This window comes from Marmota monax, unplaced genomic scaffold (assembly GCF_021218885.2).
Source record: "Marmota monax isolate L192 unplaced genomic scaffold, Marmota_monax_Labrador192_F-V1.1 WCK01_AAM20220418_F8-fsc00475, whole genome shotgun sequence".
In the NCBI taxonomy this organism is placed as follows: domain Eukaryota; kingdom Metazoa; phylum Chordata; class Mammalia; order Rodentia; family Sciuridae; genus Marmota; species Marmota monax.
The window spans coordinates 307,101-333,892 of record NW_026693913.1 but is presented as its reverse complement, the minus strand read 5'-3'; the positions used below and the strand labels follow the sequence as shown (position 1 = coordinate 333,892).

The 26,792-nt window shown below is 56.4% G+C and overlaps 1 protein-coding gene across 6 annotated transcripts in view; it reads right to left on the bottom strand.

Moving 5' to 3' along the window:
- The window catches only part of Tmem104 (transmembrane protein 104), a 52,667-nt gene that overhangs the window by 4,848 nt on the left and 21,027 nt on the right, over nucleotides 1-26,792 (bottom strand). For all 6 annotated transcript variants that reach the window (XM_046463403.2, XM_046463399.1, XM_046463404.1 and 3 more), the window contains exon 9: nucleotides 12,987-13,080. In XM_046463403.2, the coding sequence (XP_046319359.1) occupies nucleotides 12,987-13,080 (94 nt within the window). The remainder of the gene's footprint in view (nucleotides 1-12,986; nucleotides 13,081-26,792) is intronic.

Here is a 26,792-nt window from a genome sequence, read left to right as displayed (position 1 = left end):
TGTGAAGCGAGACTGAGAGAGAAGAGGCCAGTGTGGCGATTGGCCACTCCTGACAGCCAGTCCCATCAGAGGCTCAGGCTCCTCCCGGGGACAGGCTGTTCTGCTGGGACCCAGAGGAGGCCAGGCCAGTGTCTTCCCACACAATGCACTGGGGAGTGGGGTGGGGTCATCTATTACTTTAATCAGAACTGCCTGACACTGTTGGGGCCAAGAGGGGTGGCAGAGGGAAGGGGAGTGCAGGAATAGGCCTGAGAAGATTGCCAATAAAGAAGATGATTTGTTTCCGCCTCTCACAGCCCGATCCTTCCCACCACGCCTGCCGCTCCAGGGTGTCACAAATCTTCCCGGCCCTGGCCAGTCAAGGGGAAGCAGTGACCTAGTTCTTCCCTCAAGTCTTGGCCCAGGCAGTCTGGCTCATCCCAGAAACTCCTGGGGTGGGCGCAGGAGGGGTGTGAATGGCAGAGGTCTGCGAGGAAGACCTGCTCCCAGGTACGCTGGGGCAGGAATGGGGGGCCTTCAGAAAGCCAGCAGGGCCAGCCCTGTGCCTCAGGAAGGTCACCAGCTGCAGAGCAGGGTGGGGTACAGCTGGGGCCAAGGCTGCGTGGTGGCGGGGCTGGTGGTTCAGGAGGCTGCAGCTGACAGCTGTGCCGCTGTGGGCAGGGTGTTGAGCGGGGCCAAGGGGCGGCGAGATCTCAATCCTGCCCTGTCACTGCCATTCAGTGTGCCACCTGTGACGGGGACCTGCTCCAGGCCCTGGCCCTGACATGAATTTGGAAAGAAGTCAAAAGAAATCCCGTCTGTTCCTTGACCTGGGCCTTGGCCCCCAGGTCCTGGCAGCAGGCAGGAAGGCAGAGATGTAGCTGCCCAGTGTGAGCCCCATTAGTGCTCTCTGGCGGGATGCCAGCTGGGGCTTCTCTGCGCACCTTCTTACCCAGCACCAGGTCTCCACGAAGCTGTAGGAAACGCAGGCGGAAAGTGGCTTGCTTATTCGGGATGCTGACTAGAGAGCCCAGCGGGGGGCTTTCCCTCTCTTGAACAAACCAAGTTATTGAGGTTTCCAAAAGGGCAGGACTGGCCTGAGCTCGCTCGCACCTGTGCACCCCGCCACCCCCGCCGAGGCGCGCCCGCCAACAGCGGTCCCCAGAGCAGACATCTGGGAAGGGGGGGTTGTACCTTTAGGTCAGTGATGATGGAGGACTTTTAATTTTTTAGTTGTAGATGGACAAAACCTTTACTTCGTTTTCTTATTTTTATGTGGTGCTGAGCACCGAACTCAGGGCCACATGTGGGAGGCAAGCGCTCTACCGCTGAGCCACAGGCCCCGGCCCATGATGTAGGACTTCTCTAGAACTTCTAGGACATCTCCGAAGCTGTGGCTCTAGGTGGCAAGAAGACATGTCTCGCGGTCTTCTGATAAGGCGCCTGCCTAGACCAGCCACCCTCCCGGTTCTCCTGATCTTCTTCATCCAAAGCCCAGATCTACCATCGAGGGCCTGCTGCTGTCTGCTGTCCAGGAGTGAGGAGCCGCCTGAGGTCTCGTGAGCTGGAGTGTTAGGAAGAGTCTGCTCATGGAGTGGCGGCTCCCTGACGAGCACCTGGGGGACAGTGGGCCATCCTCCTCTCCTCTTAGTCATGCCCAGCACAGTTCTTTCTGTCCAAAGTCCCCTTGCTCTGCCAGGCCGTGCGGAAGTGCTGCTGGTGCTGGGAGGGCAGACCCGGCGCCAGCTCCAGGAAGAGGCGGCTCCCTCTGCCCCGTGCTGGGCAGCACCTGGGCCCTGGAGCAGGGCAAGGAGGCCCACCTACCTATCAGCCCAGCGAGCCACAGGAAGGGCACACACTGCCGCACCAGGACAAGGACAGGTTTGGACCTGCCTTCCTGAGGAAGTGGCCATCGAGGCCTGAGGGTGAGCCCCCGCCAACCCCAGGACAGGACAGGCAGGCCCCCGGCTCCCACCACCATGGGACACATGGCAGTGCTGGCTGTCTCCTGGGAGTGGGAGAGAAGGGACACTTTCTGGCCTGGCTTCCAGACAGGCAAGTGTACAAGAAACCTGTGTGACCCCAACACACAGAAGAGGGGAGGGAAGGGAAGGAAGTGGAGGGCCGGGGGCTCAGAGACCAGGGGCACAGGCCCAACTGCTGCCCTGGGACCACACCCCTTAGTCCCCCACCCCCTGCAGCTGCTGGAGGAGCAGAGTTCAACAGCTCCCTCCCAGATAGATGGCCAGTCCCCGGAGATAGCCGCTCCCCAAACTCATTAGGTCTGCTCATAAATCAAAGTGAACGAGATTGACAGCCGTGAGCGACAGGCCGTCAGGATACAGTGGGGAGCACGGCTCTGAGTGCCCAGCATCCAGGGCTTGGCCATCCAAGACACACCAGCTTACACCCACCTCTGGGACTGTGTGGGGGCCATGGAACGATGTGGAGGTGAGAGAGCAGTGAAGGATACCTGGACGTGCAGGACTTCCCCAGCAAACGAGCAGGGGATTTTCCCCAGTGGGCTTGCTGTGCCCCAGGGTTAGGGCCAGTCCCACTGGTTGTCTGCCCTCTCACAGGCCAGCTACAGAGCATTCCACAGCAGAAATCACACTCCAGGGAGGACTCTGAGGGAGAAGGCAGTGAGGACTGACACCATGTTGCATGAGGACTGTCGGGCAGTGATGAGGGGCCAGGAGACCCTGGCATCTGAGGAGCAGCAGCCCATGAAGAAACAGTTGTGTGGGTTGTGCAGCCCCAGGCTCAGGCAGGACGGCGCCTCCCTCCCTCACCATCAAAGACACACTCAGTGTCCACCGAGTGTCAGCACTATTCTGGTCACCTGAGGGTAGCACAGGACACTGACAGGTGGACGATACAGAAGACCATTACAACAAAAGAGGGAACTGGCCCTGGCCACAGGGGCTGGGGCACGAGGATGACACCCTATGTTGGGAAGTGTCCACCGTGGGAAGCCACCTGGTGGGCCTAACAGAGGAGAGCCAGGCCATCAGAAGGGACTGCAAGGACCTTCCAGGGCGTGGCTGCCACAGTCCACTCTGGCTCTCGGTTAGGAGAGGAGGAGCTCTTTGCAGGACGGTGACAGGGACTCAGCTTCCCAGGCTCCCAGCCCGACTCTGCCTGGAGGGGTGTACACGCGGACTTCTCACGGCCCCTCTGCGTCCTACAAGCAGGCTCGCCTATTGATTCACCTTGAGGCGCAGCTGTCCCCCCAGCTCCCTGGGAGGGAGGAAGACAGCGCAGCAGGCCGGTCATGATCTCGGGAACTGAGTCAAAAACAGGCACAGATCCTGAGCCCGAGAGCCAGCGAGCAGCCAGCGTGGAGAGGGCATCTCCTTTCCCTTCCTGGGGAGGTGAGGGTGAAGGCCACATTTACACAAGCCTGACCTGCCCTGCCTATAGGCCCGGGCGGCCTCTGACCCCCCAGCAGAAGTGCATCAGTTACGGGCATGGGGAGGAGCCGAGGAGAGGCTGGCGGGTCACGCTGACATCAGCTTGCACCACGGCAGGCTGGACACTTGCGTGTGTGGTCAGTTTCCTATCAACATCCATTCTCACAGCGTTCAACACGCTGTCAGTCAAAGCTGTCCAGAGAGAGGTGCTGCAGTTGTGCTGGTAATCCCAGGGCTCGGGAGGCTGAGGCAGGAGGATTGCAAATCTGGCAACTTAGCAAGTCCCTGTCTCAAAATAATAAAAAGGGCTGGGGGTGTAGAGCACCTCTGGGTTCAGTGTAACCCTCACGCCCAAAAGAAAGAAGTTTCTGTGGAAGATGCCTGGCCCGTGGGGTGTTCTCAGAGCCACTCTCCTTGGCAGAGAGGACAGGACAGCCAACATCCTTCTGAACAGCTGCCAAGGGGCAAAGGGGATGCTGACTTGTAAGAGGCTGAGAATAAACAAACACCACGTCTCTCTGGAACCCCTCCTTTCTGAACAGTCCCCGACCTCCTGGACTCACCCTGGGGCTGGGGAAGGAGAACACAATCTTGCTGACCAGGTGAAGCACCAGTAAGTCGAGGCCTCATAGTGGACTTGCTGGGACCAAATGGGGGATGAGCAGGTGTCTGAAGTTGGGGGGCCCAGGGCATAGATGCTCACTTTTGGGGGATCCAACAAGCTCACTTGAGCTCAGGAGTTCCAGAACAGCCTAAGCAACAGTGAGACCCCGCTGCAAACCAACAAAACAGAAAACAAAACTCACTAGTGATTGTTTTATATTGATTACATGCCGACAGAGTTTTGGTTAAGTAAATACATTATCAAAATTGATTCTATATATGTATATTTTAAATTCACTTTTTGACACAGGGTCTCACTCAGTTGCCTTGATCCTCCTGCTTCAGCCTCTTGAGTTCCTGGGATTACCGTGGCACCACGGAGCCTGGCTCTGATTATGTTTTTAAAGTGGTTACCGAAAAATTAAAAATTTCCCAAGTGGCCAATGATGTATTTCCGCTGGGCAGTGGGTCTTCTGTGCTGTGTGTGGCCGTGCAGCCGTATCTTTTGGGAATTTGTGACATCTGCCTTCAGCCCCCATTTTCAGCCCAAGTTTCCCAGCTCTAACTCTGTCACCCGCCTTGATTCTCATGGGGACACTGAAGATCTGGGGTGGGGTTATGACACTGCACTGATCCTTCTTGAAAAGCCAAAGGACAAGTAAGCTCTGAGTCCCTTCAAGTGTCAGTGGGTGGCTTGCCCTGTGGAAGGGAGGTGCTGGCTGGGCCTGGATGTGAGCTGGAACAGAACCTCTCGGGAACCTGGGGCTCTGCCTAACCACCCTGACCCCAGCCACCTGGCTCCCCTCCTCCAGTGGCCCGAAAGGGATAAGGAACACACCTGTGGTGGGCCCGAGGGACCTATGTCCACATGCTGTAGCCCTCTGCCTTTATCCCCAGGGTGCACAACTTTGCATAAATACTTGGAGTCATGACCCTAAGGGCCAGGGGTGAACCCAACCAACTTCCTCCCAGTGTCCGTGGCCATAAGCCCCCTAAAGCCGGTGACAGCTGGGCCTTTTCTGGGCAGGGATATTTTCTGGACAGCAGCCCCCTCAACCCTCCGATCTCTGATTCCAACCCCAGATGCTTCTGAGGCTGGGGTGGAGTGCCCCAGACACTGGGCTATTCTCCAAGTCCCATTCGGGCTCCCACTCCAACTCTGACCATGCAAGGAGGAGGCCATCCATCAAGGTGTCTGTCAGAGGGATAGCCCTTTCTTCTCCAAGCAGAGAATCAACATGCCAGGGATAATGATAACAAATGGCCAGTGTGTGCCCGTCACCAGCTCTGGCCCTGGTGCCCCAGGTAGAGGCTGGGTCTGGGGAGACTTGACACTGGTTTTGTCCTTCATGGCCACAAAACCCTCGCTGAGACCCACTCAGGAGCCCTAAAGGGAAGCAGGTGGCTGTGCATTTGCTCTCCAGATAATCATACTAACCAACTTCAAAAAGAGAGCCACATTAGAGGGGACAGGAAGAGACAGGGGCCGGCAGGGGGAGGTGTGAGTGATGCCCCAGGAGGCTGCACATCTTGGAAGGGCCAGAGGGAAGGAGGCTGTTTTCTCCAAACAAATGCGTTTTCAGGTTATGCTGGGTTCAGCTCTTGCTTTTGCCACTGACCGCATCCTGAGGTGGTCTGTTTCCTTGCCTTTAAAAGCGGAGATGACGTGGGGGTGGGTGCCAAGGAGAGGAGGGGAGCCGGCATGGGCAGAGTGAGGCCCGCAGCAACCGCTCCAATGTGGGGTCCCTCCTACTACGGCAGAGCCTTACTTCCCGGCCCAGTCCCAGCAGGTAGGGACATCCTGTCAGTGCCGAGTCCTCGCCCACTTCTCCTTGTCCAAGGAGAGGACTGGGATTATACTGATGACCCCACCTGCAGGGTCAGGTCGAGCTACTGTCAGAATAGTCCCCAGGAACATATGTCACTGGCACCAGGGTCAGCTAATCCTTTGGGGTCTGGGGGTCAGGGATGGGGTGGTGGCGAGCAGGGCCCCAGACAGGCTGTGCAGATTTGCTGAATGAACCCCGGTGATCCTGGTTCCTTCTCGTCCTACCCAGCACTCCTGAGGCCACACAAAGCCAAGCATCCCTCACTATCATCTGGATGGGTGCTCTCGCTGGTGCCCAAGTGGGTACATCCTTTGGGCCATTGCCATTCTCCCTAGGCACAGGCCACGGCGCTCCTGTATGAGCCCTGAGAGGACAGGCCATTCTTGGTCCCCTTGGAAGTTCTCTCTGGCCCCACACAGATGTGAGTCTGGCCCCTATGTCAGATTGCTCCCTTGGGCCTGTGTGACATTCTCTGGGGGCCTTGCCTGTAACGACTCACCCCAAGCTCAGTTTGGTTTCTGCTCAAAGGACGCGATTTAAAGCTACCCTGACTCCTGCCTATGCCAGGCCAGCTCCTGTGCTCTCTCCTCATTCCGGGGGCAGGAGAGAGAGCCCTGACATAGTCGGCTATGGGACTAGGTGGATAGTGCTTGCTGTCCTCCCTGAGGGACTGGGAGCAGTCCTTCTCTCTCCTGTGGCAGGAGGGGTGGCAGTGAGGCAGGGGGGCAGTGAGTCTCTGGAGCAACCAAGTAAGTCCTGGCTGTATCGTCCCCAGCCCTGCCCACCGTGGGGCACACAGGGAGTACCCAGTGACAGAGTCCCCGCTTTCCATTCCTAAGCGGCCTGCGAAGCCCAGTGTGGAACCGCGGGGAAGGCAGAGCAGGGCCGGCTGGCTCACCTCCTTCCTGGACATGGCTAACAACGCAGGCACCGTCATCCTCCCCTGAAGGCCACTCGGCCCTTCCCTCCTGAGCAGCCAGCAAGATGCAGAGAAAGCAGGAAGGAGAGAGAGGGGAGCAAGGAAGAGGAGGAGGCCACGTCGGGACAAGGACGCTGGGCTCCCCTAGCCTGACACAGTCCCAGAGCACCGGGCTGCGGTGGCTCCCACTCGCGCTGCAGGTGCAGACGGCTGCCAGATTGCAGCAGGGCAGAAACAGCTGTGGGTGAGGTGCCCCTGCCCCCACAGAGGCCACACCTGCACCACTGCCAGGTCAGCCACAGGAATCCTCGTCCAGTGGCTGGACTCACAGATACCCGGGCCACATGCAGATCAAAGCTGCTGACAATGAGAGCTGCTCAGACCAGATGTAGCCGGAAGCAGAGGCCTTCACGGGCACCTCCCGACTAAGGGTGGAGGACATGGCTGGCTGCTCCCCAGCAAAGGCTAATGACATGTCCACTCTGCCCTGACAGCCAGAGGACAGAAACCGTGGGTGCTTCTCCTATAAAGGGACGGTCTCCTATAAATGGACCTCTGGGTTTGCAGAGAATTTCTAGAAAACTAACAATAAAATTAAGACCAAATGAAACACATATAAAAGGTTTTTCTGGAATGAGGGAAGGCTGGACCTGAACAGCTCCAGAGAGCCCCAAAGAGGGGCCGAAAGTGGGTGGGCAGGCAGGGCTGCAGACGACAGGGTAGGCGGGCACGGACACAGGAGGGCTGGTGGGAGGGAAGGAGACAGGGGACAGAAATGTGCCACCTTGATTTTGGAAGGCAGGGTCTTTCCCAGACCCTTGAGAAGGACCAGTTGAATGGCCGTAAAAGAACTCAAATGCCAGTTGGCAGCTGTGGGCAGCAGATGGCCCTGGCTCACGAGACCCCTGGCTGCCGATGCCGACAGATAACAGCAGTCCCACGGGAAGATGCCTCCCGCCCCTCAGGGTCCAGGTGTGAACAAGGGGACAGGTAAAAACCAGAAAACCCCTGTTGCAGGGTGGTGGTCTCCTCCTGGGGGTCTCCTGCCTTGCCTGCCACCACCACAGAGTCCCACCGCTCCCTCTGACTTGGAAAACAAATCTGGGGCACTTGCTGGGGGTGGTGGGGGGCAGGCCGACTCCAGCTCCTCCGCGGCTGCCTGGCGAGGACGGCGTCTGACCCACTTTGAGGGGAACACAAAGCAGAAGACTGTGAGCATCTGCTCTGAATCCACAAGCAGAGGGGAGGGAGGCCCGGGTCCTCGACAGCCCAGGCCTGAGCAGGGCGGCGGCATTCCAGGGCAAGAGCCTTTATTAGAAAGAATCTGACTTTTAATAACGCCAAGTGGGACGCCCTGAGCTGAGCCAGCTGCTTGTGTCCCCCTGTGGGAGGCGTCTGCCTGGGGAAGCAGGCAGGGGACTGAAATAATCATGCCACAGTGGCCCCTTCCAGCCCCAGAACTCCCTGCTGGGCAGCACTGGGCATGCAGGGCGGGGCCACCACAGGTGTGAGTCGAGCTGCTGGAGGCTCCGGCCCTAAGGTCATGGTCCCTGGGCCTGTGGGGACAAAGCATGGTGCTGTGGCTCCCTCTCCAGGGTCCCTGTCCACCTGCTGCTGACGGTGAGCTGGATGCTGGAGAGAAACCCTCGCCCAGCAGGGGAAGGGCCTGCTTCTCCCTGCCCTCAGGCTGCGCTTCCCTGAGGGTGCTGGCGTGGAGGTTTGGGGTGTAGGGAAGGCCTCCTCTCCACTGCACAGGGGACCACAGCTGGGGTGCAGGGAGGAGAAGCCTTACACTGTGGACACCCAGCTCGGTCACTAAGCACTACAGCTCTCTCTGGACCAGGCTGAGGTCTCGTCCCTGTACCCATGACTGGCCCCTGAGGGGATTAACTCTGAGGCTACTCTCAGGTGTGAAAGCTGGCTGAGATGACAAGGGTGACGCTAGTCACTGTGGCTTGCATCTGTGTGTTGACCAGGTGCCAGCCACGGGGCTAATGAGTACCTGCTACACAATCCCACTTGTCTTCACAGCTGCTGATTGGGAGAGTCCTCACCCCCACGGCCCCGACGTGGAGCCTGGCGGAGGGCGCTTGGTCTGCTGTGCGTGGTGGGAGAGACACTGTCTGACCCACGCCAAGGGAAGCAGGTGAGGCCTGCAGTGTGACAACTGTAGGTGCAGCACTCACAGCAAACCAGCCCCCGGAGCTGGGCCCCGCGCTCAGGAACCCTGGCCGACCTGAAGTGGCTGCCTGTGGGGCGCAGACTGCAGGACCAAGGGGGCTGGTCACCTAAGGCCTGAACAAGTCTCACTTCTGGGACTGCACAGAGAAACCCTCCTTGCACATGAGAACTGAGAGGTATTTGCAGTCCAGGGATCCCACAGTGACCAATCTGGTGTCCCCAGAACTTAATTTTGGCACATTAAGAATGAACCGACCTTGGCACTTGTCATCCATATTCTTTCACTTCCCCTAGACAAGCAGCTGTTTCAAAAGGCCATTTAACTCTTTAAGTCCTACTTTGGCAGAGCGAGAGGACTTCTGGGAAGGGCAGGGCAAAGGCCTCGGAGGAATTGGCCGGCGGCTCCTCGGCAGAGCTCTAGGGCCTGTGATCTCCCCTGGCCTCATTTCAACAGATGGCAGAACAAATTCCTAATTAAGCATGAGAAAGCTTCCGGCTCAGCACATTCACTCATGGCTTTCTGGTCCCTCTGGTACCCATTCTCCCCTTGGTCTCCTGGAAGCCAAGCCAGCTTATTGCCACCCCAAGCTCCCCACGGCTCTTGGAAAGGCCTGTCCCTAATCTAGGGAGAGGGGAGAGGCGGGGAGTGTGCAACGGGGGTGGGGGTGAGCATGGGGGGGGGGTCGTGTCCGGGGATGGGCCATGCAGCTGCTTTTCAGAGGCAAACAGAAAGGGAGCTCCTCGGCAGACAGCTTGGCAGAGACTTGAGAAGACAAGTGGGGCTTCAGAGACCACTGCCTGCAGGGTCTTCTAGAAAGACTGCCAGGGTGAGCTTAGCCCAGAGGACAGACACCCTCCGCAGGGTCCAGCCCCTGTTCCTAGCAGACCTGTGAAGGTCTAGCAGGCAGGGTCTTCCCCCTGACAGGACTGCCCACGTGGTGTTGCTTGGTGGCTGCAGGGGATTCCGTGGCCTCTGTTCCCTTGCTCCTCCCCTGCATACTGCAGCTGGGGTCAGGAGGAGAAAATCACCTGCTCCCAGGCCAAGAGGAAAAATGTCCAGGTGCACTGCCACCCCACAGGGACAAAAGTCTGGCTCACCAGGGTTCAGTTTACTTCACTGGGCACCTGCCTCTTCCTGGACATGCTCTGTGTCAGTGACAGGTCTGCTTCTCAAGCCCAGGGGTCTGAGTCTCTCATGGAGAAAACTGGCTGCCTGCGCTGTCCCCCACAGCGGCTTGCCCACGAGACTCCTGACACTTGATTATCTCTCAGATCAAAGGGAGAAAAGAGGCAATTGGCTGCAAAGACAACGTGTCAAGACAGCTGTGTCACCACCAGAAGACAAGTGCCCGTGACCTTCACAAGCTGGTCCCTGCTCATACTCGGATGCTGGTCTCAGGGCTGCTGTCTGCCGCTGGCTCTGCAGCATGGCAGGGGCTGCCTCCAGGGCTTCAGGAGACCCAGGACTGGTGAGCGGGGCCTCTTCACAGAAGAGCCTTGGAGTGAGGGCCCAGGGTGACACTGCAGTCAGTGCCTGGTGGACACCATGAGAGGACAGGGCAGCCCGCCACTGGGGTAACAGCAGTTGGTTTTCTCAAGCCCGAGCTGATTCCACTCCTGAGCTAGATCCTGGGGGAGGGGAGAATGGGAAGGGAGCAGGGGAGAATGGTGGGCCTGCAGGCAACAGGAGATTGGTGGCTCCTCTGACACAATCTGGTATGAGTTGGGCCTCTTGTTTATTTACTTGGGTACTGGGGATAGAATCCCTTGGCACTGAGCCACACCCAAATCATTTTTACTTTGAGATAGGGTCTCACTAAATTGCGGAGGCTGGCCTCAAACTTGCAATTCTCCGACCCCAGTCTCCCAGTGGCTGGGATTACAGGGGTGCGCCACCATGCCCACCACAAGCTCCTCTCTTTAGATGAATGTATTGCTACCCAGACGCAGAGAGGAATTTGTTGCACTCGATAGATGCAGGGGTGCTGCAGAAGCTGTTAGCTATCATCATCCGGGTGGCTGTCCCCTGTGGGCTGACAGGGGGATCCATCACACCAGGGGAAGCATGTGCATCCCCTGTACCTCTGCCCCTTGCTCGTGCCCAGGACAGGGAAAGAAACAAAACAAAGCTCAGCTTTTGGGCCAGCACCCAGGCTGAGGACAGTCAAGCACACTGGGCAGGAGTCACTTCAGGGCTGCAGAACTGGCTGCAGGAGTTAATGAGCTGGGACACAGAATAGGCCGGGGAGGCGAGGAGGGAGAGTCCTTCTCCAGATCCTGCTCACTGGGGAGGCAGAGCAATAGGAGGAGGGTGGGTGGCCTGCGTTTCTGCTCCCTGCTGACCCTGACCTCTGGTTACAAGTCCCACAGGGGCTGTGTCCCCACGTGGTCTATCCAGGAGCTCCCGTGACCCTGGTGATTCAAGTTCTTGTCTCCTGTCATGACTCAGGTGGTCATGTTAACCCTGGGGACAAAACTGGAGACAGCAGCCCCAGGGTGAGAGGATGAACCAGATCTCACAGGGGAAGACCAGGAATCCCTCCCCTCATTCCTTGCTGGATGATGAAAGGCGCCAGAGGCTGAAGGCTCACACCTGAACAGCCGGCTCCTGCAGGGCTCAGAATTGATCCTGGCCTTGCTCTCACGTCCTCACAAGGACAGACCAAGAGTGGAAAGAAGGTGCAGGCTGGAGCAGAGTCAAGGAAGAACTTCCAGCACTGCCATGGGTCCCTCCTAGCAGAGCGGGTGCCTTCTGCTGTCACACTCCTGGCCTGGGAGGCTGCCTGCTCCCGATGGGCTCCCTCCAGGGGCGGGCACGACTGCCTGACCAGAAGAGGGCATGAGGGCTCCTGTGCGCTTGCTGCTCACACTGAGTTGGGGGGACGAGGGAAGCACAGAGGCCAGAATTTCTGGAAGTCGTTTGGGTATACCCTTCCTCAGAGCACCACTGCCCATCCACCTGGGTCCTGGCATGGAACAAGGGACCTGTACCTGAGTCCTGATGCGGGGAAGGGCAAATGTGGAGGCAAAGGGGCTGGGAAAGACAGTGGGGAAGGAGGACAGGCAGAGGGACCCTCTGGAACCCCCCATGCCAGGGGCAGGGCAGCCCTTGGGGACCAGGCAGACCCACGGGCCCGAGACCTCTCTAACAGAACAGCAATGGCCTTCTTTGCTTTTGTTTTTCATTTTTTAATGCCTTTATCCTTTTTCTTTTTTCTTTCTTCTTCAAGACGGGGTTTTGTCGTCTAAGCTGGTCTCAAACCATCTTCCCTTAACCTCCCGAGTGCTGGGTTGTACGTAAGCCACCGTGCCTGGCTTATCTTTGCTTTTATATAAAGCAAAACAAGTGTCCAGCGGATGCCCAGAGCACAGGCTGGGGGTGGGCAGCCGGAGCCCCACAGCTGCTCTCAGCCCAGCTGCATTAGCAGCGGCATCTGCTGAGGGGGTGGGAGGCCTGTTGGAAGTGAACAAGCTCCCGACTGCCCGCTGGTGAGGGGAAGAGACCCTGGGCTCCAGCTTTTACTCAAAGGCGTCAGCTGGTTAGAACCCATGGTGGACGGGGTGCCATTTCATGCTCTGAGATCCAGGACTCTGAGCCACACAGTGCTGCTGCCTTGGCCCCCTGGGTTTATGGCTGCCTCATGCGGTACCCACCAGAAGGCAGGGTGGTGCTGCTCTGACCTCTGCAATGGGCACAGCCTGAGCCAGGCCTTCGGCAGCCCCCTGCCGCCAGCCTGTGGGTCAGCAGGGACCCGACATGATTCTGGGAAGGAGGCTGGCCATGTGTCCGCAGTCCAGGTCCTAGCCCAGATCCAGCCACACAATGTGACCTCAAAAAAAATCACTTTTTTTTTTGGTACCAAATTTCCCCACCAGTGAAAGGCGGGTAGGGCACCAGCCTCCTCCTCGCCCTCTGGAAAGGTCAGAGGACCAGGCAGGCTGAGTCAATGGAGGCCACCTTCATGTTCCAGTCACGGCTGGGAGCTTTCCCAGCTTCTCCGGAGAGGCGGAGGAAGGGACAAGGGGAGGAGGGCAGAGAACGGAGAGGTTCCTCGGACTCACCGATCCATCTCATGAGCGAGGTCAGGATCTGCAGGTACTTGGTCTTCTGGACGTCAAAGAAGGTGAAAGGTCCCAGGAGGAGAGTGAAGACGGCCTGGGTGGGGGAAGAGCAGTGAGGGACAGCAGAAGTGGAGGACGGGATGGCTCCCACCCACCCCAGGGCACCCGGCACTGGTGGAGGCTCCCAGGGTTCAAATGTGTCACTGTGGGCAAGTGCCAAGTGCCAGCGGTGGGACAGGAGGCCCAGAGCCCTGCCTCCCTGCCACCGCTCACTCATAATGTTCAGACACTACTGCACTTGCTGAGCAAGGCCCAGGTGACATTATAGCACTGCCCTGGCCACAAGCGCAGATCCGCTAGGAGATGGCAGCAAGATCAGGATCAAAAGGAACACCAGACATGCCCTGTTACTGGGAAGAAAGGACGCAGGCTCCAGCAGACAGCACGGTAGAGAGGACAGCCCTTCTGAAGGGCTGGGAGAAGAGGATTAATCAGGACGCTGTCCATCAGCCACGTTTTCATGGCAAATGGAAGGGGAAGCTGGGGGACGAGAGCTGGCGGCCGCCGGGGCTTCTTGCTCAGGAGCATGTCCTGCATTAGGGAGGGAGTCTGGGGGAGGGGAGGGGAGGGGCCTGGAGCACCAGTCCTCTTGGTCATCTTCTCTTTGGACATCAGGGTAAGTGTTTTTACTTAAAGCAAAATAAAATAAACCCTGTGTTAGAAAACTCTGTGGGAAGTTTGGACCCTCTTTGCAAAAGCCACCGGGGTAGTGTGGCTATGGCATGGCAGACTGGGAGGGCCGCGGCACTTTAGGCTTTCCTTGCCAAAGTGGATGCTCAGGGAGCAGAAGAATTAGAAGCTGCTCCTCGGAGTTAAGATGATGGTGCCATTTCCAATCTGCCACTCGGAAGCCGGCGAGGCATCAGACCTGATTAACATTTACACTGTGCCATTTGATCACGTTAGCGCTGATGACACTCACTGGAGATGCGGCAGATGACTCTGAAGCCAGCGAAGGTGGGAAGGGGGCCCTGTGGGGAGCCGGCTCGTGGTCTTGTGATTGGGGTGCATCTGTGGCAGCTGCCCAGCCTGGGGTCAGTCCCCGTGCCAGACAGGCAGGAGCCCCACAGAAGGGGGGTGAGCCCACCCCGCCCCCACCATGAGGAGAGCAGGATGTGGGAGAAGCTGTGACCTCTTATCCAAGTCCATTATCGCTGTGAGAACAACGGCTGAAGGACTCAAGTGCCCCTTAAAGGAAAAGGCTCTAATTAGTTGGGTGGGTGAAGGCACCCTGGCAGCCACCAGGGCTGGGAGAACTGGAGAAGGCTTTATGCTGGGAGCCTCAGAACCGCGCTGCTTCCGTTCAGGAGAGGGGAAGGAGACGTGTTTCCACGAGGCTGCGGTGACGGGGAAGGCAGAGAAGGGACTCCCTTGGCAAAGGCAAGGGCTCTCAGGCCCAGGGACAGGAGCTGGGACACGGAAACTAATGCCCACACAGCCACCACCTCTGGCCTGCGAGTCTGTATGCAGCACCATCAGCCAGTCATTTAGGAAAATTACCACTTCAGGGGAACTTTCCACTGATGAACTTCTCTCTTGAAGGATGAGAAGGGGACATCAGGTGGAAGAATAAATACAGAGCCACTTGCCACAATGTTTCCACGTAACTGTGATCTGCAGGAAACTGGAGTCCTGGTGTGCCCAGGGCTTGGTGGCTCACCTTTGACCTGGGATGCCTCCCACTGAAAACACAGTTCTCCAGATGTGGGGTCAGAATTCTAAGGGTGGTTGACAGGGGAGGTCAGATCTCATCTTAGAGCCTTAGGATTATTTTTCAGAAGGTTCCACCACATAAGGGTAGAGGAAAACAGAACCATCCCCAAGGGTGCCTCCGTCCTACCCTTGGGGACCCTCATTCTGAGGCCTTGTCCAACTTCATCCTCCTCCTCAGTGCACCTCAGGACACAGTAGCCCCATTTTGTAAAACCCTGCGACGCAATCCTAGCCACTGAGGGCGTCCCCATGTAGAAACCAGGCACACGCCCCTACAAAAGGTAGAAGAGGACCTGTGTGTGAGGAGCAGATCAAGTGGTGGGGAGTAAGAACCTAGCGGAGTGTGAACGACAGTCGACCCCCATCTATGTTCTCATGCCGGGTCCTGGGGACGCAGATCTGTCCTCAGAAGGGGAACTCGCAGCGAAAGGGTCTTTTGGAAAATGTGACCAACAGCTATGGAATCCATGGACAGGGGCTGGGATGTGGCTGCTTTTCCTTTTAAAGCTCAGTAGCACAGATTGGCGGCACCACTGGGGAAGCTCAGGGCCCACTGAGTGGCAGCCGACACGCGCAGACCGCCCAACAGCAGCCCTGCCATGGGCCGCAAGCTCACGCATCAGAGGGAGCCAGATGAAGACGCAGACCTTGAGCTGGGGCTAATTAAGAAACAGGTGTCCTCTGCAAATTAGCTAGAGCCACAAGGCAGCAACTGCGGGAGCAGGCATCCAGAGTGACAAAGGACGGGACGGGAATGGTGGTGGAGCCAAGGTCTTTGGGAAGAAAGAGGTTTGGGCAGAAGGACCAGCCCCAGTCCCCTGATGGTCTAGTGGGGCAGAGTCCATCTCTGAATGCTCAGATGTGGCACTTGATGTTTTCTTTTTCCTTTTAAAAAAAGATGAAATAAAAAGCCAAGAGACAGCCTATCCTCTTGGGTCTTCCAGTCTAGCCCAGATGACATTATAAATTAGCTGGCTCCAGAGCAAATTTCCAACCCCCAAATGCCATTGATCAGTTCAAACTCAGCCTCTGTTCAAGGACTCTTGTCGCCCGAATCATTCCAGGAGGCAGGGACGCCAGTCACTGCAGACAAATGTTTTTCTTAAGAAACAAATAAAAACCCAACTCTGATTTCCAATGAAATCCTCAAACTGATCTCTGGGAATGAAGTTCATGACAGACCCGGGAGGGTGCAAATGGGGCCACTCAAAAATCTCTCTTTCCGGGTCAGTGAGCTTAGCTGCACACCAAAGTCCCCATGGCAGCCTTGCCAGAGTCTTGATGGACACAAGGCAGCTCATGTTCCCAAGACGCTGCAGGCAGAACTTGGCCTCGACTCTTTTATCATGTTCTGAAGTCTCCAACCCGACAGGGCGACCTGCCCTTCTATGTCCCCTGTGCAGCTGAAATGCACTGCCTACTCCTGTTGCTCAGGCCCCAATGTCCAGCCATCTCTAACGCCTTCCCTACTTTTTGCATTAGGTCCTGTGGCTGCTGTAACAAGTTATCACTACCATGGGTGGCTTCAAACCACACACATTTATTTTCTCCCAAGCCTGGCAGGGCAAGGCTCTGGATAGCACAGCATGGCGCCCCCTGCAGGAGACAGCCTCGTCCTGCACATGCTCTAAGGACAGGGCTGGCCAGAGCCACCATGCTCTAGCCTCTGTCAGGTGAGACGCAAGGACAGAATAGGGAACAGACACTCCTGATCTGTATCCCAGGCCTCTGTCTCCTGGAGCCAGGAGGGCTACCTGCTCTCCAGAGCCAGGGACTGAAAGATGTGGGAAGACTGGGCTGGGCCTGGAGAATCCCTGGACAGTGTGTGATTTTGCTGAGACCAGGAGTACCACCTGCTCCAGAGGCTGGCAGCTGAGCTCTGAAGGCTCGGCCACCAACCGGAGCCCCACTTTAGATCCTCCTGAAGTGCGTGGACCCAGCTGTCCTGCTCTGGCATGGGAGAGATACACTCTGTGCTACTTATCAAAGGGGAACCTCAAGTCAAAAGCTCTTGACTTGGACCTGCTGAGGCTGAGCTGTTACCACCTGCCCAAGTCTTCTCTGGTCTGACCCCACAGCACTCAGCACTCACAGGAGAAAGGCCGTAAGTCAACATAACCTTACTTCACATACAAAACGAACCTAAGGTTGGCAGTGTACCATGTCCTTTGGTCAGCTGCCCCAAGTGGGAAGGCATGAGTATTCACATTACAAAACAAAAGCAGAGCAATTTGTCAGTGACACATGTCTGTAATCCCAGTGGCCTGGGAGGCTGAGGCAGGAGGATTGGGAATTCAAGGCCAGCCTCAGCAACTTACTGAAGCCCTGTCCCAAAATAAAATATAAAAAGGACTGGGGATGTGGCTCAGTGACTGAGTGTTCATGGGCTCAATTCCCAGCACAAAAAAAAAAAAAAAAAAAAAAAAAAAGAGAGAGAGAGAGAGTAAAGCAACTGGATACCTAGCCCCCTCCCCATCCCTAAATTTCTCTGCATGTTTAGCTGGTCAGAAAGACAAAATGAAGAGTTAAATTCGGCTCTAACCCACAATTAAATCCCCTAGTTTAAGAGGTTGCAAAGTCTCTGGGTCCTGCCATTTGACTAATATCTGTCACAGCCACCGTCAACCCTGCTGTCCTCCTGGCTATCAACCCTCTCCCCAAGCCCCGGCCAGGTGCTCTGTGATGATGTCACTGCCCAGTGGTGCCGCAGGCCCCTTCCTATCTAAAAGGCGCTCACTTCTGCAGTTTTGTTCCATCCTTATGCCCATCTGCAAAGTCACTAGAGCGGGAAATGACACCCTCATGTCACTGAAGAGGAGGCAGAGGAACCAGAGAGCTTGGACCACGGTGCAAAGGGGCAGTGGGGAGATGCACAGTACTGGACCCTGGGCCTTTTTTCTCCCCAATATTTTTTAGTTGTAGGTGGATACAGTATTTTTTTTTTAAATTTTATTTTATGTGGCGCTGAGGATGGAACCCAGTGCCTCTCATGGGCTGGGCGCGCGCTCTACCACTGAGCCCCAGCCCAGCCCGCGGGGCCTCTCCACTGCAAGTGTGGCACACTGCATCCTCCTGGGCTCCACCGCCCCTCCTCCCACCTCCCCTCCTCACATCAGGTTAATTCTCCCCTATGCCCTTACCCTTTTGAATTATCCTCCCAGCAAAGAAGTCCCCATTTTACCCTCTTTCGTCCCCACCTTCAAAATCCTGTGTAAGTGCCAACCCACGCTGCGGCTACGCTGTTCCTCCCCGGGGACTCTGGACCAAATTCCCAAGCACACAGTCAGCACCGCATGCCTGACTCTTGCAGGCACACACAACTGCTCCTTTTGCATGGGTTGACCCTGCACCCCCAGCAGAGTACAGGCACTTTGAGGGCAAGGACTGTGTCCTCGTTTGTCCCAGCACCCAGGAAGGGCTCTGCACACACGAGATGCAGAACCAAAAGCCAGTGTGTGTAAAAAGCACTCAATTTGGAGGGGCCAGTGCCAGGGAGCAGGGGCGGTGGGTGTCATCCTGAAGTGGGGAGGGGCCAAGCCCAGTCCTGCAGGCTCGCCGTGGAGCCCACCATCCCTCCTGACACGGGGGCACACCTGCACTAGCAAAGCAAACAGCACGTGGACAGGGGCACACCATCTGCCCACCACAGTCCACTCTGCGGGGAAACCTCTTCCCACAGCAGCTGAGAGGCCGGCCTCGCACTCTCGAGGCCCTGCGTTCCAGCTGCAGCACGCAACAGAGAGAAATCCACACGCTCTGGTTTCGGAAGAGCAAATAAATCAAAGCGGCACTGCTCTGCCTGCTACTGTCCTCGGGGAGTGTCACGTTCTCTTGGGAAGGACACACACATCCAAGAGGGCCCCGGGGCACCTGGCCTCTGCCATCAGCACTGCCCAGGACCCCATGAAGGAGGGGACCCGTGGATTGTGACCATGCTGAAACTCTGCCTGGCCCCCAGAAGAGGTGAGCGCTAAGAAGAGCTGAAATGTCCTCAAAGGAAGACCCAAAGGAGAGTCACGGTGTGGAGACGACGGAGTCACAGCCATGGGCCAGCCCCGCTCTCCCCTCACAAGACCGAGGAAAACCCCAAAGCCTGCTTGCCGGCTCTCCTCTTGATGGGCCGAGGTGGCGTGGCTGCAGTTTCTGACTGTAACTTACACTGGTGAACTTCCCACCACTACCGGTCCTCCTCATAAAGGGGGAGGAAGCAGGGCTCCACTCCTGGAAGAAAGGAAGGACAGGCGAGAATGCAGGGCAAACCTGCCAAGACCCTTCTCCCTGTGTCCCAACCAACCCATGGGACAGAGTGACACACCAACCACCCTCTGCTACAGGCCACCCTAGGAAACTTCTGGGTGGGAGGCGGACAGTGAGCTGCCTCCTGGCCCGGCGGAAAGGGTCCCGCCTGGCCTCCACAGGGGTGAGTGCCCCAGGGTGGAGGGAGCGCAAAGGCCTCCTCATGTGGTGCTCCCTCCTCCCCCAGCTGAAGGCGGGTACACCTGGCCCTGCTGGCCACTCGGGGCACTCCCTGGGCAGTGGGCTGCTTCCTCACCAGGTGGGCGGTTCCCAAGCGTCCACTTACTGGTCTCCCTCTAACAGGGACAGCCGGTGTGTGTGGTGGCCGAAGTGCAGTGGGAAGGAGCTCCCAAGAGCCCGGAATCCAGGCACAGCAGCCTCCGCTTCATGCCACCGCCAGTCAGCTCCTGGCATCGCCATGCCAGAGGCCAGCAGCCCACCGGAGCTTACCTGCTCCAGGGCCCAGGTGTGTGTGTGTGTGGACTGGGTTTTTCTGTTCATTTAGCAGGGGTGAAGAAGGCACCTCTCATAAGGAGAGAGTTGGGGAAGATGGAGTGGCTACCTTAGACACACAGGGACCTTAGGGGGCAGATGACAAAACCCTCAGGCTAGGAGTGGCCCAGGGGAGCGGGTTCAGGTGGAGCTGGCCCATGCCAACCACACGGCTGAGCTTGCTGGATTGATCCTGGAAGGCATTTCAGGTGATAAAGGGGATGCTCTTGTTGGGAACGAGGGGCCGAGAGCTAACTGGGGCTAAGGGAGGCTCAGCGCCAGCCCCTTCCTAACTGGAAACTGAACTTGCAACACGCCCTTGATGTACAGAGGAGAAATCTTCAAGGACTCTATTTTTGCTTCTCAAGTGGCTGTGAGCATTCTGGTTTGGGAGTTTTAATTTTTCTCACTTGAATTAAGGCTTCTGGGGATTCATCCACCAAAGGGAGGTAAGTGCGGAAGGCAGTGTGGGACGGTGAAGAGCTGCAGGCTCTGAGCCACAGGGACAGGGTGGGGACTGCATCCTGATGTCCCTGCTAACTGAGCCCTGGGGAGCTACTGCCTTCTCAATGCACATTATGTGTACACAGGTTGCAGATATCCAACAGCCCTGGCACCTGGCCCAACGGTACACATCAAATTACCAGGTCCCAGCCCATTCACCCTCCAGACCTCCCAGGTGCAGGAATACGGCCACGCAAGACCTCCATGCAAAGAATGGGAAGTCAATACTATCTTTTTTTTTTCAGATGGAATCTCCCTATAGGAGATTCCAGCCCTACAGGCTGGCTGGCCTTGAACTCCTGGGCTCAAGTGATCTTCTTCCTCAGCCTCCTGAGTAGCTGGGACCACTGGAGCATGCATCTGGCTATGATACTATTCTTACCTGATATGTGTTACCTCCAAACAAGTTCAACAATGGTTCAAGTGCACTTTAGGAGTATTTGAGTTCTTCCCAAACACAAAGATGCAGTCACCCTGCAGATGACTGCAGAGAAACAGACAGGCTCTGTGGGGGACCATTAGCAGTATATGTGCACCCAACCCAGGGAACCCTTGTCACAGCCTATCTGCCCAAACTGTAGGATGAGAGGCATTGTACAATGTAGAAGAGGGCTTCTGAGCTCTGCAGAAGATCACGCTTCCACAGGAAACTGCGGAAGGAACTTTCAAAAACAATCTCCCTGGGCCGGGCATAGTGGTGCACGCCTGTAATCCCAGCAGCTCAGGAGGCTGTGAGGCAGGAGGATTGCAAGTTTGAGAGCAGCTTCAGCAACGTAGCAAGACCCTGTCTCAAAATAAAATATAAAAAGGGCTGGGATGCGGCTCAGTGGTTAAGTACTCCTTCTGTGTTCAATCATTCCTGGTACCAAAAAAAAAGGAGAGAGAATTGACCCTCCCTGAGGCAGTGACCCTCGTGAAGACTAGCTCAGTGAGAGGCTGACCTAGAGAACAGAAGAGTCTTGTGGCAGGAGTGGGAACTTGTACCAGAACAGGCTGTTGGGCCAGAGGCACCAACCCAACCCTGATGCAGGTGCTGCTAAGCTTTCTCCTGCCAGTCCTCACACTGTGTTTGCTTGGTGCAGGAGTAATGAGGCCAGCCGGAGCTGGGCCGACTCTTTCATCTCACTGACCCATTCCACAGCAGCAGCTAGTGTCTGCCCAACACCTGCCAGAAGGCACAGCTTGGAGGTTTCCACATCTCAAGTGTCCCTGGCTCCACCCCACCCTCCCACACCCCACAACCAGGAGGTACCTGGAGATGCCTGCTAACAGGATTGAAAGACTTAAAGATTCAGGGGATGACTGAAGAGAAAAATGGACAATTAGCCAGGTATGGTGGCACACATTTGTAATCCCAAAGACTTGGGAGGCAGGATGGCAAATTCAAAGCCAGCCTCAGCAACTTAGTGAGAGCTCATCTCAAAATAAAAAATAAAGCAAAGGGCTGAGGACCTAGCTCAGTGTTTAAGTAACCCTGGGTTCAAAACAAACTAAGACAGTCGATGTTTAAGTTACCCTAAAGTGGTATGTGCTTCTTGAACATGAGAAGTCAAGACTATACAGCTTGATCTTATCTCACCACATCTGCTGCTCAGCTGCATACTGCAGGGTGGGTGGAGAGGCAAAACATCTGCAGCTCAAGTCAAAGGCTAGTCTGGACTCGCTGGAGGATTCTGGGGCCCATGCAGAGGCAATAATAGGCCAGAAGGTAAAGATTTCAGCAGGGTTTTTTTCGGAGAAGATATGCTAGGAATAGAACCCAGGTCCTTGCTCAGACTAGGCAAATACTCTGCCTCTGAGCTACATCCCTGGGCCCAGCAGGACGCTCTAAAACAGCTGCTAAGCTGCCAGAGGAAAGAAACCAAAGCCACCCAGCTGGAGTCCAACAACCAGGCGGGGACCTGGCCTCTCCCTGGGTGATTGAGACATGGAGAAATGCTGTGCACCTGTTGGGTGCACTTGGTGCAAATCAGGTTGGCCATGTGGGGATGCTGGAGCAACTTCTGCTAGTGAAAACTGGCACTTATTTCCACTTTAGGATACCGTGGTTGAGAAGGGTTAAATACTTTGTCCAAAATCTCTCAACTAGCTACTTAGAAACAGCAGGGGTTTGAGCTCAGTCATCTGCATCCAAAGCCCTCTCTCCTTGAGAGTGAGTAACCACCTCCCTTGAAAGGGCTGCCACCTCCCCACAGCCCCTTGGGTTGGCTCCCCTGGGGGAGGAGGGCAGGGCTGGGTTGGTCCCATGGCCTTAGCCTGGCACAGTCACTGTTCCTCTTGCTCTGTCATTGAGGACATGCCTGTATGGGCTCTTTCTTAGCTGAAGAGCCAGATGGCACCCGGTGGTGGCAGAGTTCCAAGTATTTGATGCTAGAGCGCAACCCCGGTGGTTTGGGGGAAAAGACAGATACTGAGGAAAACCCGCAGTCATTCACTTAATGATCATAAGCCATCAGGGCTTACAAAGGATGGCCTGGCTCATCGCAAGCATGGTGGAGAGGTGGAACCCAGCACCAGCAGGTTCAGGTGGCAAGATAGGGAGGCTCGACCCTGAGCCAGGAGGGGGCCTTACCTGGGAGCTGCGGTGGGCCGGGGTGGGGGTGTGTGCTCAAGGTTGTGGAAGGCGGGGAGCTGGCACCTGCTCTAATAACTCCCTGTTCACACATCAGGTGCAAAGAGAAGTCGGTGGAGGGAGAGTTGGGTGGTGAGCTGCGGTGATTCACAGCGCATGGACGGTTCTGTTTCTGTTCACATCAGCCCCACAAAGATGGAGCTTCCCTAACCTTTGTTGAGGGGGAGTGTCTGCTCTGAGGGTGAGGACCAGGGCAATGACCTGACCCCCCTGGGGAAAGGTGGGACCAGCAGGGCTTGGAACTGGTCCAGTTGAGACAGTGGCCATCAGCTGTCTGTGGGCCTAAGGGCTGAGGAGGGAGGCCAAGGCTCACCAAGAGCCCAGAGCCATGTAGGTGCCAGTGTCCTTGGGGGACACAGGCCAGGGCAGGTGGGCAATGGTGGGAGGGAAGGCTGTAGGAACCTAGGCTGCCTCACAGAGAAGCACTTCTGAGTAATTCAAGCAGGGAGAGGGCAACTGGAGGTCCCTAAAACCAGGCTTGAAAGACTTGAGTAACAGAAACAATCTCCATGACCTTGGGGCAATGCTCATGCTCTGAAGGGGCAGCTTGGACCCAAGGAAGAGCTGGACTCCTCTCTGTTCTAATGAGGTTTAAAAGGGACCTTGATCACATGGACGATGGGCATGGGAAGCGAGTGAGGGGAGAATGCAGGGATGCTCGTTCCCATCCTGTGGGGACAGAGGAGTGAGAATGTCCATCCTGGTCCTCCCAGGGCCTCCTGGGAAGCAGAGTGAGGGACACCCCACCTGCAACTACGCTCTCTTCCTGACTCTCCTGGCCAAAGTAACAGGTGCAAAGACCGAAACTTCTTGGACTTGGGTCACTGTCACTGTTTAGCTCTTGGTCTTGTTTATTCACACCAGATATAAAGGAAGTGGGGAGGGCAGGCACCTTGATCTCATCCATGAGAGAAGGTGGCCATGTCTGCTTTGCCCCGAATCACCGTGGGCCAAGGAGCTACTGCAGGGCCAGGTGAGAGGTCTCCTTGATCCTGACAGGTCCTAAGTATAAGAGGCCTCCAGAGGAACTGGTGGGCTGTGTCCAGAAGAACAGGGCCCTCTGGGGCACCAGTCCACCTAGCCCCTTGGCCACCTGGAACAAGGCATTCATTCCCTGGATGCCCAAATGCCAGGAAGGAACCTGCTCAGATACAGCAGGTGGGCGAGGCAGGAGCCCTGGGGCCTGCAGGGCTCTGCCTAGCCCCTGACCAGCTGGAAACCGACTGCTCTTGGGACTTGTCTGCCTCTGGGAACAGGAGGAGGCAGGGCCATGCCCTGTGCTGCCCTCTGTGAGAGGGGCCAGGTGATCACTTGACAGGCTCTCCACAGCCTCCCTTTCTCATTCCATGCTCTCTGAGCAGGAAGAGGATAGAGGTGGGAATGCTCCACACTGGAGCTGGAGGGAGGGAGGGGGGAGGGGGAGGGGGGAGGGAGGAGGGAAGTCAGGTGCGCAGAGTGCAGAGCCCTGCAGAGAGGAGCACTCGGGCCAAGCTGGCTCCTCCCCTTCCCTGCTGACGTCTGACCTCGAAATAGACAGGAACTGAGCAACCTTGGAGGCGGGGAAGGAGGGAAGACAGCACATCAACTGGCTGATTAATGAGCTCTGTGGAGCTGGGTGTAAGAAGTTACACTAACAACCCCAGCCTGAGATGCCCTCCATGGGGTGCTGGCACACTGTGGGGTCTGGAGCCTCCCAAGCATCAGATGCACTGTGAGCTATGGGGGAAGCCGAAAGCACCTCCAGCAGAAGCATGAGAAGCACCTGTTGGCCTCGGGGAACAGAGCAGCCACCAGGGAACAGATACAGTGGTGCCCCTTTCCTCCTGAAGACATTCAGAGTCTGAAAACATCCTGTGCAGAGATGGGCACTACTGCTTCCTGTCTGCCCAGGAGCATCTTAGTGTTGATTCCAGGGTGTCTTAAACCAGGGCTAAGGAAGTTCTCGCCCTGCCAGTTAAACAGGCCTCAGTGTCTCATGACCCTTCCTTCTAGAGTCACACTCTCATCTGGCTTCGGCTCAGTGACACTCACAGCACCTCCCTTACGCTTGAAGGCTGATTAAGATGTCCCTTGGTTGCTCTCTGCTAATCCACAAGACTTCCTGAGCTCGTGCTAATTAATCACATGGCACCATTAATATGCACCTTAACTGTTTGGCTCTGTGTCACGCCCTTCGTTCCGTGTATGCATACACATCTTTCTGCTGCCTGTGAGCCCTCTGGGGTCCTGTGGCTCCTTCTGCCTCCTCAGGGACAGGGTGCACTGCAGATGGTGCAGGGACAGCTCCTCCCTACACACAGGTGTCGTGAGCCAACGTGCAGGGCGAGTGCCAGGGCAGGGACTCTGGTTATGGGGAGGGCAGTTATTATTCTGGAGTGCTTTATTTAATTAAAACATCAATACCAGGGCCCTGGAGCTCTGCAGAGCCATGGCACCTTCTGCTTGCAATATGCCCTCTGTAACAGAAAGCCTCGTTCAGGGAGCAGCCCAGCCTCCCCAAATCCAGCAGGGCCACCAAGTGCCATGGACTGATCTGCAGGACAGAAGCAGACACAGAGCAGGAAACCAGCTTGGCACATAGTTTTCATTACAGACAAAACACCCAAGCACGTTCCATGTTACTCCGGAATTATGGGGAAGTTGCTGGGTTCTGTAGACTACAGTTCTTTTCTGTACGTTTTTGGGTGAGTAAATGGGTTTAAAAGTTAAAAGGGTGGGGAGGGATCTGAAATCAACAACTTTAAAATCTTTAAAGAACCTGAAATCATTTTTAACTCTCTGCCCAGCAATGGGCATCTTGGAAGGGGAGGAGGGTGCGCAGCATTGAGTGGGCTACTGTTTTGGGGTATGCCTGCAGCCCAGCTTCTCAGGGGAGGACAGGAGGCACATGCACAGGCATGCGCATGTACACACACACACACACACACACACACACACACAGGACAGGGTGTAGCTCAGCCCGGAGGCTTGGAAAGAAATCTGCGCCAGGTTTTCAATGCCGATTGCTCTGCTCACAAACAAGGAGGTTCAGTGTCAAGCTTGGGGCTGGCGGATCAATGTGAAGTGTGTATAAAAATGGGCCTGAAAAAGCACAGTGCAGAAGGTCCCCAGCAGGGATGAGCACTCCCCACGGAGACCTATTTGGAAACTTCCCAACCAACTGGCCTAGCATGAGTGTGGACGGAGGGTGTGCGCCACAGCCACAGTGCCGCAGCTTCCCCAGCTCAGGAATCCATGGGGTGGGGTGGGGTCTCCTGGGCTACTGTACTTTGGTGGCCTGCTTCCGGTGCCCATCCCAGCCCAGCATCTGTCTGTTTCTCCAGCTACACAGGCTGGGTTTCGTTTGGGCTTCTGTCCCTGTGCATATGAATGCATGTTATGTGTCCCTTCACACAAGAGATGGGCTCCTGAAGGTCTACTTACAAACGGTTAATTTTCATAGAAAACCTCTTAAATGAAGCTAAGTACTTAAGGGAGACCTGCAGGAAGTCCTTCTGTGAAGTAGGGAATAACTTTGTAACAAATAATTACCCCCAGAGTTTATTCTACACATTTGGATTTTCACATAATGGAGGCTGAGAGTTGAGTGTGCTGGGTGTGCACAGGGCAAGGTCATGGCACACAAATCCATTTTCCTGTCTCCGTCCACTGAGCAACCTGGGAAGGCCACGGCCATTCCCCGAGAGCCCAGAGTGCCCAGGCTTGCTCTGGGCAAGTGACACTTGCAAAGCTGCTCTTAATACTTTCCAGAGGAGGCGGTGGCACGGGCACTAAGCATTGTCCTTTGAGCTGGTGCATCAGGTGCTGGCCACGGCAGAGGCAGGACGTGGGGCGTGATGGACGGTGGGCTTGATGCCAGCTGACAGAACCCTTGTCCCTGAGAGCTCCATTAAAAATAAAAACCACAGTCCTCTCACTGAGCAGGAGGTGGTGGCTTGGGCCAAACACCCAAAGGCTGGGGTGGGGGAGGGGAGGCAGTCACAAGGTGGCCCAAGAAGGTGTCACCCAGGTGTCCCCAGAAAGATGAGGTGCGGTCTTGGGCAAGGTGGGGCAGCAGCGGGCAGGTACAAGAGGGCTGGGGACTGCACCAAGACAACAGTGGCATCGGT